This window comes from Zosterops lateralis, assembly GCF_965231275.1.
Source record: "Zosterops lateralis genome assembly, chromosome: 9".
Lineage (NCBI taxonomy): Eukaryota > Metazoa > Chordata > Aves > Passeriformes > Zosteropidae > Zosterops > Zosterops lateralis.
This window is the reverse complement of record NC_139769.1, coordinates 22,292,861-22,308,568: the sequence shown is the minus strand read 5'-3', so window position 1 is coordinate 22,308,568 and position 15,708 is coordinate 22,292,861. Positions and strand designations below refer to the sequence as shown.

At 43.7% G+C, this 15,708-nt stretch overlaps 1 protein-coding gene across 2 annotated transcripts in view; it reads left to right on the top strand.

Moving 5' to 3' along the window:
• The first annotated feature begins 1,333 nt into the window (after nucleotides 1-1,333).
• The window catches only part of NEK7 (NIMA related kinase 7), a 64,994-nt gene continuing 50,619 nt past the window's right edge, over nucleotides 1,334-15,708 (top strand). The window contains exons 1-2 of one of the 2 annotated variants that reach the window (XM_083868036.1): nucleotides 1,334-1,408; nucleotides 14,012-14,096. In XM_083868036.1, coding sequence (XP_083724162.1) covers nucleotides 14,040-14,096 — 57 coding nt within the window. In that variant the 5' untranslated portion in view covers nucleotides 1,334-1,408; nucleotides 14,012-14,039. Of the gene's footprint in view, nucleotides 1,409-1,619; nucleotides 1,642-14,011; nucleotides 14,097-15,708 lie in introns of those variants that run through there. The other variant, XM_083868037.1, reaches the window with a different exon arrangement.

Below are 15,708 nucleotides of genomic sequence, written 5' to 3'. Positions count from 1 at the left end.
AATGCCCCAATGCTAATACAGAGGAAATACTAATACAGAGGAAATATGCAGAATGATTTACGAATCAGGGAAATGAGAGCCAACAAAAATAATTTCCTTTCAAATTTCATTAGACTTTGTATCACTGGAAACATTGCAGATGTCTCAAAATTGAAAAGTTTGTCTCAAAACCAGATATAATTTTGTACACAGCGAAGTGAACAGACTTTTTTGAGACACACTGGCCCATTTTCTACTTCTTTTGCAAGGATTAAATCAAGTATACTTTACCTGTTACAAGGAAAAAACTGCAGCAAACCAACTCTTATGAGAACTTAAGAACTTAAGTTTTGCTTTGGAAAAATCAAGTACATCTGACTCAAGATGATTTTAAATTACTGTTTTCTCTTTTTTAAAATTTCTAGAGTGGCTTTTACAGAGGGCTTCTACACCTGAGGAATACTGTGATTTGGTCACAGTAACCCATGTTCTTACTGAGGAAACTGGCAGCTTTCACACTTTCCCCCCATCATTGGTTCTTAAGGCTTTTCTTCTGTGTAGGTGATTACCCTTTCCTGCACTGAAGCAGGGTAAACTTTAAGGAACCTGAAAAACAGTAGTATACTGGAATTCAGCTTTTTTTAAATCTACCTAAACCCAGTGCGGTTGCAAGGCAGAAACTGGTGGAACAGGACTCACCAAGAGTCTGGTCTTTTTTGTTCCCGTCACTTTTATTTCTCCCAGTACAGCAAAAAGGCGTTTATGTCACTTCCAGCTGATGTGCTCAGTTAATACCGAATGTCTCGCAGTATCACAACTCACACACAAAACGAGCAAGTCTGGCATGCTGCGTTTCCCACTCTGGCGAGGCCCGAGCCTGGAGCAGCTGTGCTCAGAGCAGCCCGGCCCTGCTCCCGGGCCCGGGCTCCTCCCGCTGCTGGCCCGGCCCGGCCCGGCCCGGCCCGGGGCGCTTCCCGTGCCCGCTGTGCCACCGCCGTGCCGGGCCCGCTGTGCCCCCCGGCACGGGCCCGCTGGATGGGCGCTCCCCGTCCCACCGCACTCACAGCTCCGGTCATTCCCACAGAGGCTGCGAGTTGCCCGGCACAGCCCGGCCCTGCCCGGACAGACCGCGGCCACCCCCCGCCCGCGGACACCGCGCCCCGGCCGGGCGGGGAGAGCCGAGCGAGGCGGGGCCCGGCGGCCGCCCCGCCCCGTCCTCGGGGATGCCGGGATGTTTACGGGCCTGACAGGAACGGCGGGGGGCGGAGAGCCGGTCGGGGTTGCCGTCGGTGCCCGCGCCGCCCGCCAGGAGCCCCGCTAGGCGCCCGCCGCCGGCACGGCCCCGGACTCGAGGCGCCGGAGGAGCCGGGGGGGAGCGGCGGCCGGTCCCGGTCTCCCGCAGCAGGAGCAGGCGGAGCCAGGCTGGCCGGTGAGCGGGGCGGCGGCGGCGGGGCCGCTGTGGCGGCGGGCCGGGGGCTCCCGGGGCTCCGGGCGGCCGAGCCGGCGCTGCCGGGGCGCTGCCCCCCGCGCGGGGCTGCCCGCGGTCCGGCCTCCCGCCGCCGCCCATTGGCCGCGGGGCTGCGGCGCGCGGCGCCATTGGCCGGGGCGGCTGTCGCTCCGCCCGCCCGGCGGGGAGGGAGCGGCGCCGAGCGGAGCGAGAAAGTTTGTGCGCGGCGCGGGGCGGGATGGCCGCGGCACGGGGCGGGATGGCCGCGGGCTGCGCCGCGCCCGGCACCGCCACCTGCCCTACGGCCGGAGGCCGCCGAGCCGCTATGTGTCAGGGCAGGGCAAGCGGCGCCCTGAGTGCTGCGGTGGCGTTTCGCCCGGTGGCGGCTGCCGCGCTGCCTCCGCCAAGAGCCGGACCCTGCCCGGCGGCCTCGCCTCCTCCGGCCCCAGCCGGCCTGCGGGCCCAGCCTGCCTGCGGCCCGGCTCCCCCCGTGCCTCTGCCGCAGGCGGAGCTGCTTTCTGTGGTGTTCCTCGTCCTTTTCCCCTGGTTTCCTCCAGGCTCCCGTGCCCTCCTCTGGCTCGGGGATGGGTGTCGGGCAGATGCTCCCGGGACAGCCCGGCCCGGGGGTCACACGGCAGCGGGTGCGATGAGCACTGTCACCGAGGGCCGCGGCCCCGGGCTGCGAGGGGAGGGGACGGCCCGTCCCGGCGGCTCCGGCGGCCTCTGCCCGCTCCTCCCCAGGAGGACACCGGGGCTGCCGGGCCCGGCCGGGCCGGTGCGAGGCCTGCCCGCGGGGCTGGGACACCGCGGCCTGGCGGGAGACGCTGGGAGTGAGGCGTTCTCTGTCTGGGGGGAGAGCGTCCCCTCCTTCACCTTTCCGAGCATCCGGGCTCGGCTATCCCGGTACTGGCCCCGCATGGTTCCTTCCAGTCTCCATGAGTCTGCACGGTTTTAGGGTTCAGAACTCTGTTCTTTGAGTGCAAAGTGCTTTGCTTTGCTCTGCATTTTGTGAGGGGCATCACTACTGGAATGGCAAAACTACTTAAGGTAGTTCTGATAAAAGATGATAAGGGGATGCGTGTTCATTAATCACACAAATACTTAATTCTTGATATTAGATAAAAACTTCCTAAGTATTTTTTCCCTTCTTGCACCAGCTGAGTGGTAACTTTGGTCACTTTTCGAAGTGATAGAGGTGTTTTCTCAGATTACAATAGTGGCATCATTTCTCAGGAGAGGTCACAGGAGCACCGTAATTTCATGGAATGTAGTGGATATATTTCCCATATAAAGTTGTATTACAGGCCTGAGATGCAGAAATTGCATAAGATACTCACTTTGGATTTTTAGATTGGATGGTTAGATTCACAGATTGGCTAAATCAGAAAGAATGAAATATAAAAGTTTTTTTTATTCCTAGGCTGTTTAGGAGAGAGCTCAAGTGATGAAGTGCTGTAGAAATGTCTGTATTTAAACTACAGACTTGCACTGTCTTGAGAAAGATGAAATGCAGTGGAAAACAGTCATTAGTTCATGGTTTATGGAAAACTTAGGCAGAGGAAGGAAAACTGTGTTGTAATGAGGGAAGATGGAGACTTGCAAATCTGGCAGCTTTAAAGTAAGAACTTAAACCCATGTTTGTTATTTTTAAATTTTTTGATACTGGAAGAAATAATATTAAGAGCACTTGTTCTTTAATTTCAAAACATGAAGATACTATATTTAGAAACATCTGATGTTTGGGTAGATGACTTGTCAAAGCACACTTAGAGATTGTTCACTGTAAGGATGGAGATACTGCTTTTGTCATAGATATCTTGTATTCAACATACCAGTTAGTCATTGCAGAAAAAAAACCCCAAAACAACAACAACAACAACAACAAAAATCAAGGAATTTTACTCAACCAAAAATCTTTTTTTGATGGACTTTCCATGGTGTTTTCCAGGGTCTACATGAATTAGATAAGTAGATTGTCATCCTCACCATGGCAGCTTGTTTCGAAAGAAGAAAAAAAATTAACATTTTAGAGTTCATCGGAAGGCCTGTGAGCAAATGAGAAACTCAGGTGAAAAACAAAGTGCAGGAAGTCAGTTGCTCATTTTACTATGACCTGTGGTATCTTCTGAATTGTAAGACACAGCCGTTTGAGCCCCTGTGTGCCTTTGTTTTTTGTGCAAGGGTTGAGCTCCATTGTACAAAACACAGTCCTGTCTATTTGTGCACAGAGACAATTTGCTGAGGCAGTTTGTTCATAAATACACCGCCCCCCCCCCCCCCCCCATGTTTAATAAACTTAGTGCAGTACTCTCTGCGTTTATACTGATGCTAAATTCAGCTTATCACTATCAGTGCCTTGCTGCCTTCTGAACTTTGATATTGTTCCAAACATCTGTGCTGGATGCTTGGTCGAGTTCACCTTACATTGGAAAGTCCCCTAGGAAAAGTCCAACTGCACTAACTTCTTCACTACCTCCAGGGGAATTTTTTGGTGGTTTGGTATTTATCCAAAAATCCCTCCTGATTCCCAGGGAATAGGATTTAGGAGAAGATGGGATTATCCTGTGAAGGTTAATGCTATGGATAGTTTTAGTAGTTAACTGACTAATTTCCAGAGAATTTGTTCAGTTTATCTGCGTTCCATGTGCTTTGCAACAGAGATGAAAATAACTGACCAAAATACCAAAGTGGTGATAAAGGCAGCCTTTAGAACACTGATTTGCTGTATTTATCACCATTTGACTTCCCTGGCCACATGGGAAGGAACTGAGCCCTAGACTGAAGTACATAATCTCACTTTTTATTTCCTTAATAAGTATTGAAGTGATTCTTCCTGTTAGGTTAGTTTAAAAAGCTGCAGAGAAGCAATGCTGTAAAATGAGTTGCTTCTTTGGTGAGGAGACTCCTGTGCATTTGTCTCAGGCATATAAAACATATCTGTGATTCAGCTGTGATTTTTGCAGCTAGAAAATGCACTGTATTTCAAGTGCCACTGCAACCTGTTGGGCATATAGCACTTATTTATGCCAGGGAATTTGTTATAAAATTTTAAACAACACATTAAAAGGAGAATTTTGTAAGAAAATTCTGTGAACAATCATGTTAAAACCTGATCGCAAGTAGTCAGTCTTGTGATGTTAGTGACTTTTGTTTTGGATTATAGGTGACAAAGTAAATAGACTGTTTGCATCATGTGGCATTTGGGAGTCTGCATTCAAGCCTCTTGAAGCTGCTTGGAATGATTTATAACTAAGTTATTGCTGTCTTATTTAATAGCTGTGTTTATGTTGGACCAGATTAATTACTTTACAATGTCATAAAAGTTCATGTAGAGCTTGTAGATTAGATTGTTGTCGAAGCCTTTGGGAGGTATTTGAATTAGATGCTGTGAAGTGTTGATGAACCAGTCTTTCTCAGTTCATTTCAATTTTCTGTAGTTAGAGTACAGAGTTTACAAAATTACTGATTCTTTGATAGCTGGAAGGCGAAAGTATCACAGGTGAACTATCCTAAAAATAAGTAAAAGTTTGTGGTGGGAAAACACATAGCCTTCTGCCCTGTAGAGGCCCTTCTTCTGTACCCTTTTTGTCCTCATCTGAGAGCAAATCCAAAAAAGGAGTTGTCTTTGCAGCAGTGAACTTCCAGTCCCTGCCCTGACTGAGATTCAGAACTGTGTGTTGGGTATGTGGGCTGTGTGTGAGCTTTACGGAGACCAGCAGGACTTGAGGGGCAGCCTGCAGACAGAGTGCCAAATGTACAGCTGGTCATTGAGGCTGCTCCACAAACACACATGGATCTTGTACCTTTTACACAGTGGTGGTTTAATGTGAGACAGAAACAGCTTCAGACTTGAGTGTTGGCTTGCCTCTGAAGTGAGTGTGCTGCCTGCTGCCTGGCTTGCTTCTGGGCCCAGGGATCCTGGATTACTCTCTACTTTCAGGTAGTGCTGCCCAGAAGTTCACAGAAGGCCTCTTAAACATGGCTGGTGTTTCTTTTCTGTTTCTTTATAGTGCTTCATTCATTTTATTGTCTTTGGGGTAGCAGATTTTAAACTACGTATTACAGATAAATTTTTTCAGCTTGAAAATGTGCATCTGACACCTGCAGTACAATGTCTTGCACTGCTTTCTAAGATACTGAGACATTTCTTTGAGGAGTGTGTGGAATTTATTGTTAAATGTGTTCTACTTCACCTGCAGCAACATGGATGTTGTCAGCCAGAATTGTTGTGCAGTTGTGTCCACCCAGCCTACTAATGGGGATGTATTTTCCGTGTGCGTAGCCATAATGGGTTTATCTGACAGTGCTTCCAGTCTTTTCATTTGTTTTATGTTTTTAACTCGTGGGAAGATCAGCTGCTTACACTTTTCTCTTCAGCATCTCTATGAGTAATTTACTTTTATAGATGCATTTAAAGTCACGCCTTCATTAGAACTCCCTCTCTGTGTGTGAGAACTGTGAGGTTTTGCACCTGTAATGTTTTCTAAATCATGTTTTAGCTTCTTTTATCTGAAAATCATAGGTTTTGGGGTTTTTTTCTCCTTTCACTTTCTTTTCCTTTTTTCAGTTTAACTTGTTATCCTCAAGTTGTGATTTATCTCCTTCCATTTATTTTGTTTCCTAGTTCTACTTTCCCATACAGTATTTTGTTGTTCCCATACAGTATCTTGGGTTGGTGTTGAGTGAATTACCTCCTCTCTGTTCAGGTGTTTGCCATGATGTTGCAGCTTTTTAAAGTTCTTGTTCACCTCCCGACTGAGGACAAAGCACAGTTAAATGTGGTGAGGTAATTTACTAGCACACTGTTGCCAGAGGGAAGATGTTCTGTTTCTTCCACAGTCCCTTTCCTGCATCTCCCATCCCTGAACTTCCCCTTCTTTCTTTTTTTCTCTGGTGCTCAGCAGAGCCCCTGATGTGCTGGTTCTGCTGCTTGCAGAGCAGGAGCCCAGCTGCCTCAGGGAGTTGGATCAGCCTGGCAACAGGGCCAGAGGTCAAGATGGCAACGTGGGATCGTGTGGCAGAGAAAGTGAGAGAAAGAAAGATCTTTGGTGTTACTGAGCCATTAGCTGGACTGGTGTAATTTCATGTTAGAGATGGAATTTGGCAGTAGATTCAGCTAATCCAAGTTAACTGGGGCTAGAGCAGTCCTGTGTCTTCCCCTCTGTTTTTTGCCATCACAGTTCTGTCCTTGTCTCTGAAATGGTACGATTCGGCAACTGAACTGGGAGAAAGTGACTTTGTCAAGGTTAGTTTTCAGCCAGTTTCACTTTGCTGACCAGGAGTCTGGGTAGCTGCAGCAGCCCCACTGGAAGGAAGAGGGTTCGGGAGTCATGGCTGAAGGCAGGGGAAGCAGCAGCATCACATCATCTGTTCACAGCCTTAGCTTACAGATACAGGAGCACAGCCTGGTGTGATATGGGCAGAGGCTTTGCTTTCTTGGTGCAATCATGGTTAAATACAGTGCATTGTTCCCTGAAGTGCTTTCCACTGTGACACTATTGTGATCTACCTATGGCCTTTATAACTGGCTACTGAGTATGAAGAAATGGGTTATCAATATGAGAAAATGGGTTAACAAGTTTCTTTCAGGTGAATAGAAACTAAGTGAAAGATGTAGAAGCTTGCTGCTCAAGCAGTTTCAGTTCCTGTTTCTTTTTTCAGTTCGTAAGAAATAACAAACAAACATTTCAATAAAGGGCAAGTCAGTGCATGTATAACCCTTTGGGAGCACATTACAGGATAAGCAATCTACTTGAGTGACATAATTGAAATGGAGAGGGAGAAGTAAACAAACTAACTTTTTTAATTGTGCAAATGAACAGGAATGGAAGTGGACTTGTGAAGTAGGAAAGCTTCAACTTGCATATTCTAGTCAGACAGCACTGACAGAGCAAACTCTTAGTAGCTGGGGAGTGACAGTGAGTGGCATGTGTGTGTTTAGAGTTGGAGTGAAAATAAGCCTTGTAAGTCAGGCCAAATGGATGTGTTGTGTACAAGTGTATTCTTAGTGTTTTCCTTTACTTTCTTCCAAAAGAGTTGTGTATGGCTGCTCCTGCTCTTGCTAAAACCAACTTTTACCCCTGATTAACTGTCTGTGTGTTTTTTGACTGCTTTGACTGGACTACCATGAGTAGGGAATTTGGACATAACTTTGCTGAAAAATGCAGTATTTCCAATTAGGTAGTTAATATCTTTCTGTAGATTAAAACTGCTGGGAATTTGTGTTGTTCAGATTCAAGGCTGTCCTTACAGAGGGGAGGAGTGGCTTGGCATCCTGTGGGGAGTATTGATCTGGGTTTTGGAAACTGCTTCTAAAATTAAACCTACTCCTTCTTGAATATAAACATGTATGGATTTATGCTGAATCACTTTCTGTACTTTAAGAGTTGCATATACAGCTTCTCTCTGATGCGGATGCTTCTGCAGAGGATTTGACAAATGGGTGTTTTCTACACTTTAGAAGACATTTTGGGATTTTTGGGAAAAAAAAACAAACCCAAATGTTTGTTTATTAGCTGACAGTGGTAAAATGAAATATTCTGTGTACATGCACACTTATAGATACATAATCTGTGTGTACAGATGTGTGCACATATATATCTTAATATGCATATATATATATATATGTTTGTACACTAATAGGGATATGTGACATTTTGTTGTGATAATGGTTAACTTGGTCTTCCAGTACTGAGTCTGCCCAGTTAGTCTTGGCAGACTGAACTTCAAGTGGGTATCAGCTTAAATCATTTTGCCTTATTAATGCGTGCATATAAAATTATATGTAAATATAAACATAATAAACTGCAGCCTGCTCCTCAGGTTGCCAGCATTGAGTGGGTGCTGAAGAATGTTGACCAGTGTTGATGACCTGACAAAGTATGGGGTGAGTTTGACCACCAAGCCAGTTCCCTCCAGTGGCCAAGTTTTTGCCTTAAAGAGGTAAAGAATGACTTAAGACAGTGTGCCTTATAAACCAGTTCTGTAGCTGTTTTTTACCCTGCCCACATCAAGCTGAAGGGCCAAGCTGTTACTGCTGTGTCTGAAATTTGTCTCCTCCCACAAGGTCTGTGGCTTTGGAGCTGGGAAGTTATGTCAGTGTGACTCCAGGTGACAGAGAGCAGTGGTGGAATCAGGCTGGCATGCTTGGGCTCCCTGGCACACACTGCTGGGATTAGCACTGGTGCAGTGGGCTGTGGAATTGTGTGTTGGATATTCAGGAAGGCACTTGGAAATCTAAACCCTTGTTTCCACAGCACTCGGCTTTTTTTAGGTTCAGCCAGGGTGACTGTTGAGTGTTCTCCCTGCGTTTAAATTGTGGTTTTGGGTAGCTGAGACTCAACGTGTGATATAATAAGCAAATGGGAATATTTCTTTAGCTTGTGTTCTTACATGGAAACGTAGTATTGATATGTGTTGGTGGGTTTTACCCCCTCAGCTGAGGCTGATTCTTGCCTTTAAATTTAGTAAAGATAGATGAGAAGTTTGCTGATCTAAAATTTTTCATTTAAAATCCATGTTAAGATACTGAAGAATCTAACTTTACACAAAATTTACAAGAAAATTATTTACAAAAAACAGTTGTTTCTGAAGAGCCTTGTCTCTAACCTAACTAAAATAATGGTTATAGTAAAAACTGAAAATACCTGCCTTAATTGATGTTGTAATCCAGAAGTAAACACGGTACATTCCAACCTTTGAGAAAAGCCAAATAGACCATGTCCCTGATCAGCACATCCTGAACCAGTGTAAATGTTTCTCTGTCTTAGCAATTATGTGAAGTTGTTACAGCTATATTTTGCAGAAAAAAGAAGACTGAGCTTCTCAGATTCTCAGCAGAACTGTAACATTCTGAACATTCTTTTAAGTATATGCTCTTTTCCTGAAGTATAGCTGTTTCTGCTTTGACATTGATTACTGTATGTTCTCACTTAAGATGCAAAATTGACAAACAAGTGCATAGCAAGTAGCTAATGGAAACCATGTATATTGAGACTATTAATGATGTTTTCTACAGGAAAATGTGTTTTTTTGTTGTTGTAGAACTGCCATCTGTTAAAGCAATAACATTTTTGCCTAAATACTGTGTGAATTCAGTGTGAATGCTTTATGGACTTGGAGCTATGCAACTACTTCTTGAAAAGCATATTTTATGTGATTAAGCAGTGCATTTAATCTTTTTCTCCTGAAATAGTCTGATCATGTTTTTAAAGACATAGTTGCTAGACTTAAGTCACAAGGATTTGAAGTTTTTCCTAGGTATCTTTTTTTTTCCAGTGTTATTTTAAAATGCATTTGGGTGAAATGAAAGCAATGAGCTCTGGCTCCTGTTCAGGAGTGCCTCCTCTGCTCTGATAACACTGACAGCCGTGGGTAGTCCTGCCTCTCCTCTGGCAGGCTGCTGGAAATCACCTGGAAAGCTGAGGGCTGCCTGTGGGACATGAGCCTGGTGTGTAGGAGTGTGCTCTTGCCTTTTAGGCTGCTTTATATCTGCATAATCTTCAGGTGTGTGGGCAGATACCCCAGAGCTCTGACAGGTGGCCACTGAGGAAGTGAATGAGGACAGTGAGGTGGGGCCTGTTTGGGAAGGAAGGAAAAGGTGTTACTCCTGTTTTTAGGCACTTGGAGTTTGATGGTCTGACCTACTGGTGGGGACTCCTTTTCTGCCTTGTGAAGTAAGATGAGTTGCTGTGCCCTTGGGATTTCAAATGAAAAATTGGTCCTGTTGTCTATATCCTCAGGGACTTCATTCTGCATCCTTTCTATGTAGGTGCCACCTATTGTTTTGATTGACTGAAAAAGTCAAAGATCTAAAATATTAGTAATTAACTAGAAGTATTAACTGTAATTGCGAAGTGTTAGCAGCCATATGTCACAAGAGGACATGAAAGAAACCACACTCACTTGTCAGGTTGAAGTGAGGAAAAGAAGAGCAGTTTATTATGATTTGGGGTTTAAATGGGATTTGGAATTTGGTTAAGAATTGGTAGATGAGAGGAACACCTCTGACCCCAGTGGTCAATTCAGAAGTCCATCACAGAGAGGTGTGTGAAAACAATCTACTTGTTTATGTTACATGTGTAAGAAACTTCAGTTGAAGAATATAAACAATCAGAAGGCTAAAGAATCAGAGCGACAGCCATAACCAGAGTATAAGATTGAGTGTATGTGTTCCTGTGATCCATATTCTGTGCAGGTTGTCTGAATCCAAATATCTTCATCATCAAAATGATGAACATCATGTTTGCAAGATAAATGATTCAGAAAGTTCCTTTTTTTTGCAAGGGGTATGGTGAAGGCAAGGAGTCCTTTTCCCTCTGTGTGATCAGTTTGAGAGTATTGAAAAACATGAGTTGCATTTGGAGGTTTTGGGGGATGCTGTTACAGTTGACTTGCCTCACCTCACTTGTTGCTTCTTTTCTGTGAACCTTTATATGAGGGTAATGGATTTGCAGAAGGTGGTCACTGTGTTACTTGTTTAGGGAGGTGACAGACATGTTACAAATGCATGTGTTTTGTATTTGCATTTCAATTTTAAACAAGCATGAACTCTTTGGGGTATTTTTAGTGTCTTGTCACTGTAAATTAGAACTTGAAAACCATCTTTGGAAGAGATATAATTATTGTCTCAATTGAAATTTAAAGATGAATAATATTACAGCGCAATGTTTTGATTTCTGGTGTTAATGTTAAGGTGAAAGGCATGCCTGACAGTGAAAATGGTTTTCAAGCAACAAAATCCAATTCTTACTTATATTGTGTTTTATAGTACAAAAGATTTGCTTTGCATCCTTGGCATTCTTTTGCATCTTGGCGATTTTGTATGATCAAAATGCCACAATTCTCTAACATGTGAATCTATCATGCAGTCTTCAAAGACGAAAAATTAAAAAATTAAAGTAACGTTCATATATGGACATAAAATGCCTATGTTTGTCTTTCTGCAAAAAAGATCAACAAATCCACGAGTTAATAAACCTTCCATGCTTTGTATGGTAGAATGTTTTGCCTCTTTGGTTTGCTTGCTTTTACTGTAAAAACAAGCCACAGAGGGCAGAGTGACTAGCAGTGGTAGTAATATGACTTCTCCCATTTCTGATCTTTTCCCAAATTTAACAAGAAAATAGAGGGACAAATTACTGAACACTTTCAGTCAGTGCCTCTGACCATTCAGACAAGATGAATAGGTTATATATTTTGAATCAACATACATCATCTAAACATTTCATCTTGGGTTTCATTAATCTTGGGTATATATTTGCAATAGAGGGTAAAAGTTTTTTTATTTGCTTCTTTTCACTTGGTAATTTGAAGCAAATGTTTGGCCCATAGGAATTACCTATAGATGCATTGTATGGTCAAAATCTTGAATATTGAAACACACTAGTTAAACACTGAAATCTTCAGCAGAAATACTGATGCTATTGAAGAAAGTTAAATTCATATAAAGACTCTTCAAAATAGCACTTCAGAAAAAAATTACTGCTTTCTTAGAAAGATCTCTATAGCAAGAAATTAGTGTAAGATTACTTAAGCTTGCAGTACATTCCTCCCCTGGGATTTGTTGCAACCGCATCAACCCCTGTGAATCCACCTGAAGAATTTAGATGAAGTTTTGTGACAATGGGTTGATTTTCAGTGCTGTTGTGTTATGATTTCTTACCTTGGAGAGGAGGTTGCATGGGAGATGTTTCAGAACTTGCAGAAAGTGTTGGTATTGGTGTCTTAGTGCTGGCTGAAGGATTGCCTGGTCAGTGGTGTGCACTGTCTCTGGCAGCTGACTCCCCCTTTCTCAGCATGGTCACTCTGACAGCCTTGGAAATCTTGGCAATTCCTGCCTCCTCTTCTCTGCTTCTCACTGTAGTTTGATAATTGATTTTTCTTTCTGTTGATCTGCCTGAAACTGCTTTTTTTCGATCTCCTTTGTCTTTGAATCAGTTACAGGTAATACAAAACAACAGGAAGCCCCAACCTGTATGCTTTGTACGGTAGTATGATGGATGGGAAGGCAAAGCCCTAGGGGACCTTTGGTTGTTCTGGAGTGTGGTTGTGGTTTGGTGTCAGGAATTGCTGATGGAGCTGGGATGGCATGTGGGTGACTGCTTTCAATGGGCCAGGGAGGGCAGATCACTAATGATTTGTTTGTGTGTGCAGTCCACTGCTTACTACACAAGGGCAGCACACGAGAAACTCTGCAGAGCTGCTTGGTGACTCTTTTGTCTGTTAGTGATGTTACCACAACAAAATTGTAAGAATGGCAACAGTGCTGCGAGCACCAGCCATTCATTAGTTTCTTGAATATTTTGCAATTGCCTTTGAAAAACTTCTATAAGATTTTCTGCTTTCTGTTGAGAGATACTTCTAACCCTTTGAATAGTCTAGAGAAGTAACTGGGAAGATTTGCATGTTTTAGCAGCTGTTGGATTCTGTGTGGAGTGTGAATAGCTTTGTATGTGGAAGGACATAGGTTTAACAGAATAAATTTATTACAGGGTATTTCCTTACGTTAAACATTTAACAGTGTCAGAAAAGATGTTCTGTGTCTCTGTCTCTACAGCATTCAGGATTTGGAGCAGGGAATAAGAAAACAATAAATTGAAAAGCAAGGATAATATCCCTGTCAGACACATGATTCTTGTTTCTCTGAAGGCCTTGACCGGGCAGTAGGCAGGGATACTTCATCTTTGTGGGATGAAAAAGTTGTTCAGGCCTTTCCTCTTACTTGTATAAAAGCTTATTTCATTGCTTGCATTCGAAGCTGGCCGTGAACTTCTGTGTTGCCTTCATCTGAAGAGGCCTTGCCCTTGCAGGCATCATTAACACTGAATGCTGCACCCTCAGGAGTGCGTAAGAGGGGATGCACTCAGTTAAGAAAAAAGATCTTATGAGTATTTGCCTTTTTGCTCTGTTGTTTTTCCTACTAATGATTCGGTGCATTTTGCAACTCTTACTACTGGTCAAAGCCTTGTGTGTCTGTCTTGGGAATGTGGCAGGCATCTTTCCTCCCATCTTACTGATGGGAAATGAGAAGTTCACAGTTGGGAATAGAGGCTGTTCTTCTAACATGATAATACAAAGGACTCTTAACTAGCTTGTCAGAATGTATTGTGTACGTGTTTAGCTTTTTTTCTGTTTAGATGGAACTACTCTTGCATATTCCCTAAAATCTACAGATAAATCAATGCAAATAAGCAGTATGTGTGCTGCAGTTGTAACTCTTCTGCTGCTCTGCTATTTCCCTTGCTGCCTGTAGGTCAGACATCTACATAGTTAAACAAGTGGTTGGTGCCCCTGAAGAGTAATGGAATGATGCAGCTTTTGTTAGACAGTCATTTGTCTGGTGCAAGTAGTTTTAATTCACATTATTTAATAATAAATTCAGGTGCCTATAGTGATTTATTTAATTTCATAGAACAGCCGAATGTAAGAAAACCTCCTTCCCCAAACATTGCAGAGCTGTACTAGTTAAATGTTCCTAAACTCAAGCATACAACTGAGAAGATTAATTCCTTTGTTCTTCTGCTGTATTCATTAATCATAAATACTTACTGAATTGTGGTGCAATGACTGTATTTTTCTTTGCAGGACATAAGGGACATTGTTGTGTGACAGAATGGATGAGCAATCACAAGGGATGCAGGGGCCTACTGCTCCACCATTTCAGCCACAGGTACATATATCTGGGGTATTTTTAACTGTAGCTCATTTCATGAATAGAGAAGGGGGTAGCATTATTTCTTGTGATAACAATAAAACTGTAAACAGGTAGAATGTACTCTCATGATCTTGAAATGAATTCTATATTGGTTCAGTATTCCATAGAAAATAATTAAATTTTTGCCTCCTGCTGCTTCACTGACTTTGAGCAGTTGGAGTTGTAGTGTGAGGAGGAAGCAAAGAGGAATACAGTTGTTTCCTTAAGAAATGTTAAGTTGTTAAGCACTATGTTTGAAAATTCTATCCAAAATAACCATATTTGTTTCAGACTGTTGCCTTCACCTATTTCTTCTTACACCTCCTGACAGTGATACTATATAAACTTCTGTCATTACCTGTTGAAACCAGGCATCAGATTTCAACTCCATAGTCTCCCTGGACCATGTCCCTTTCACTGTCACCTCAAGGAAAAAAAATCTTTTCTGATGTTCGTATGAAACCTTCTGTGTTTCACCCTGTGCCCATCACCTCTTGTCCTGTCATGGGGCATCACTGAAGAAAGCCTGACTCTTGTGTTTTAACATGTGTTTTTCAGGAATTTGAGCCCATTGATGAGATTCCCCCTGAATCTTTTCTTCTGTGGGCTGAATGTTGCCAGTGCTGTCAGCCTTTCCCCCTCTGACATGTTCTGCAGAGCCCAGGTCACTTTCTCCGGTGTGTCTGTGTAGGGATGGCCCAGAGCTGGATGCAGCACTCCAGGTGTGCTCCTGCCAGTGCTGAGTAGAGGGGAAGAATCATCTCCCTCCTCCTCCTGGCACCACTCCTCCAAATGCAGCCCAGGACATCTGAGTTCCTCAAGGAGTGCATTGCTGGCCCGTGTTCACTTTGATGTCCAGCAGGACCCCCAGGTCTGGCCTGTGGTGCTGGTGTCACTGTTCAGTGTTCCTGGTGCTTTTGGGGTTATCACAGCTCACGTGCCAGGCTTCCCACTGCCCTGTGTTAAATTGTGTGAGGGTCCTGCCAGCCCATTTGTGCTGCCTCTCAGGGTCCCCTGGGCTGATATCACCACCCTCTGGTACATCAGCCAGTCCCCAGGTTGTGGCATCAGCAAACTTACTGAGGTCACACTTGGCTCCATTATGTAGATCATTAATGATGGTGTTGCTTAATGAATTGAACCCACAATTGATTCCTGAGCTACACTGCTAGCTACAGTCCTCCTCCACCCACAGTCACTGCCATCAGAAACTCATTTGCTGTTTGGAATTAGATGCCTGAAAGCTCCATCAGAGTTTGTTATCTATGAAGTTACAACACTGTACTCCCTTACATCACAAGAATGTTTTGGGAGTGCAGATAGTACTCCCAACTGCTTCCACATTGTAAAAAGATTGTGAAGGAAGATAGAAAAATACGGATTAGCAGTCTGAGGTGGTGGACTCTTAAGTTCCAGAATTTTTGTGAGAGTAGCATGGGAGCATTTTAGTATCTAAATAGAGAAAAGCATTAATCTCTTACTAGACCTGAAAAGCCATAAACTGAAGGCAGCATATACATCCCTTACTTTTTGGGGTTGGTTTGTTTTATTTGGGAGGGTGGTTTTTTTTGTTTGTTTTGGCATTCCT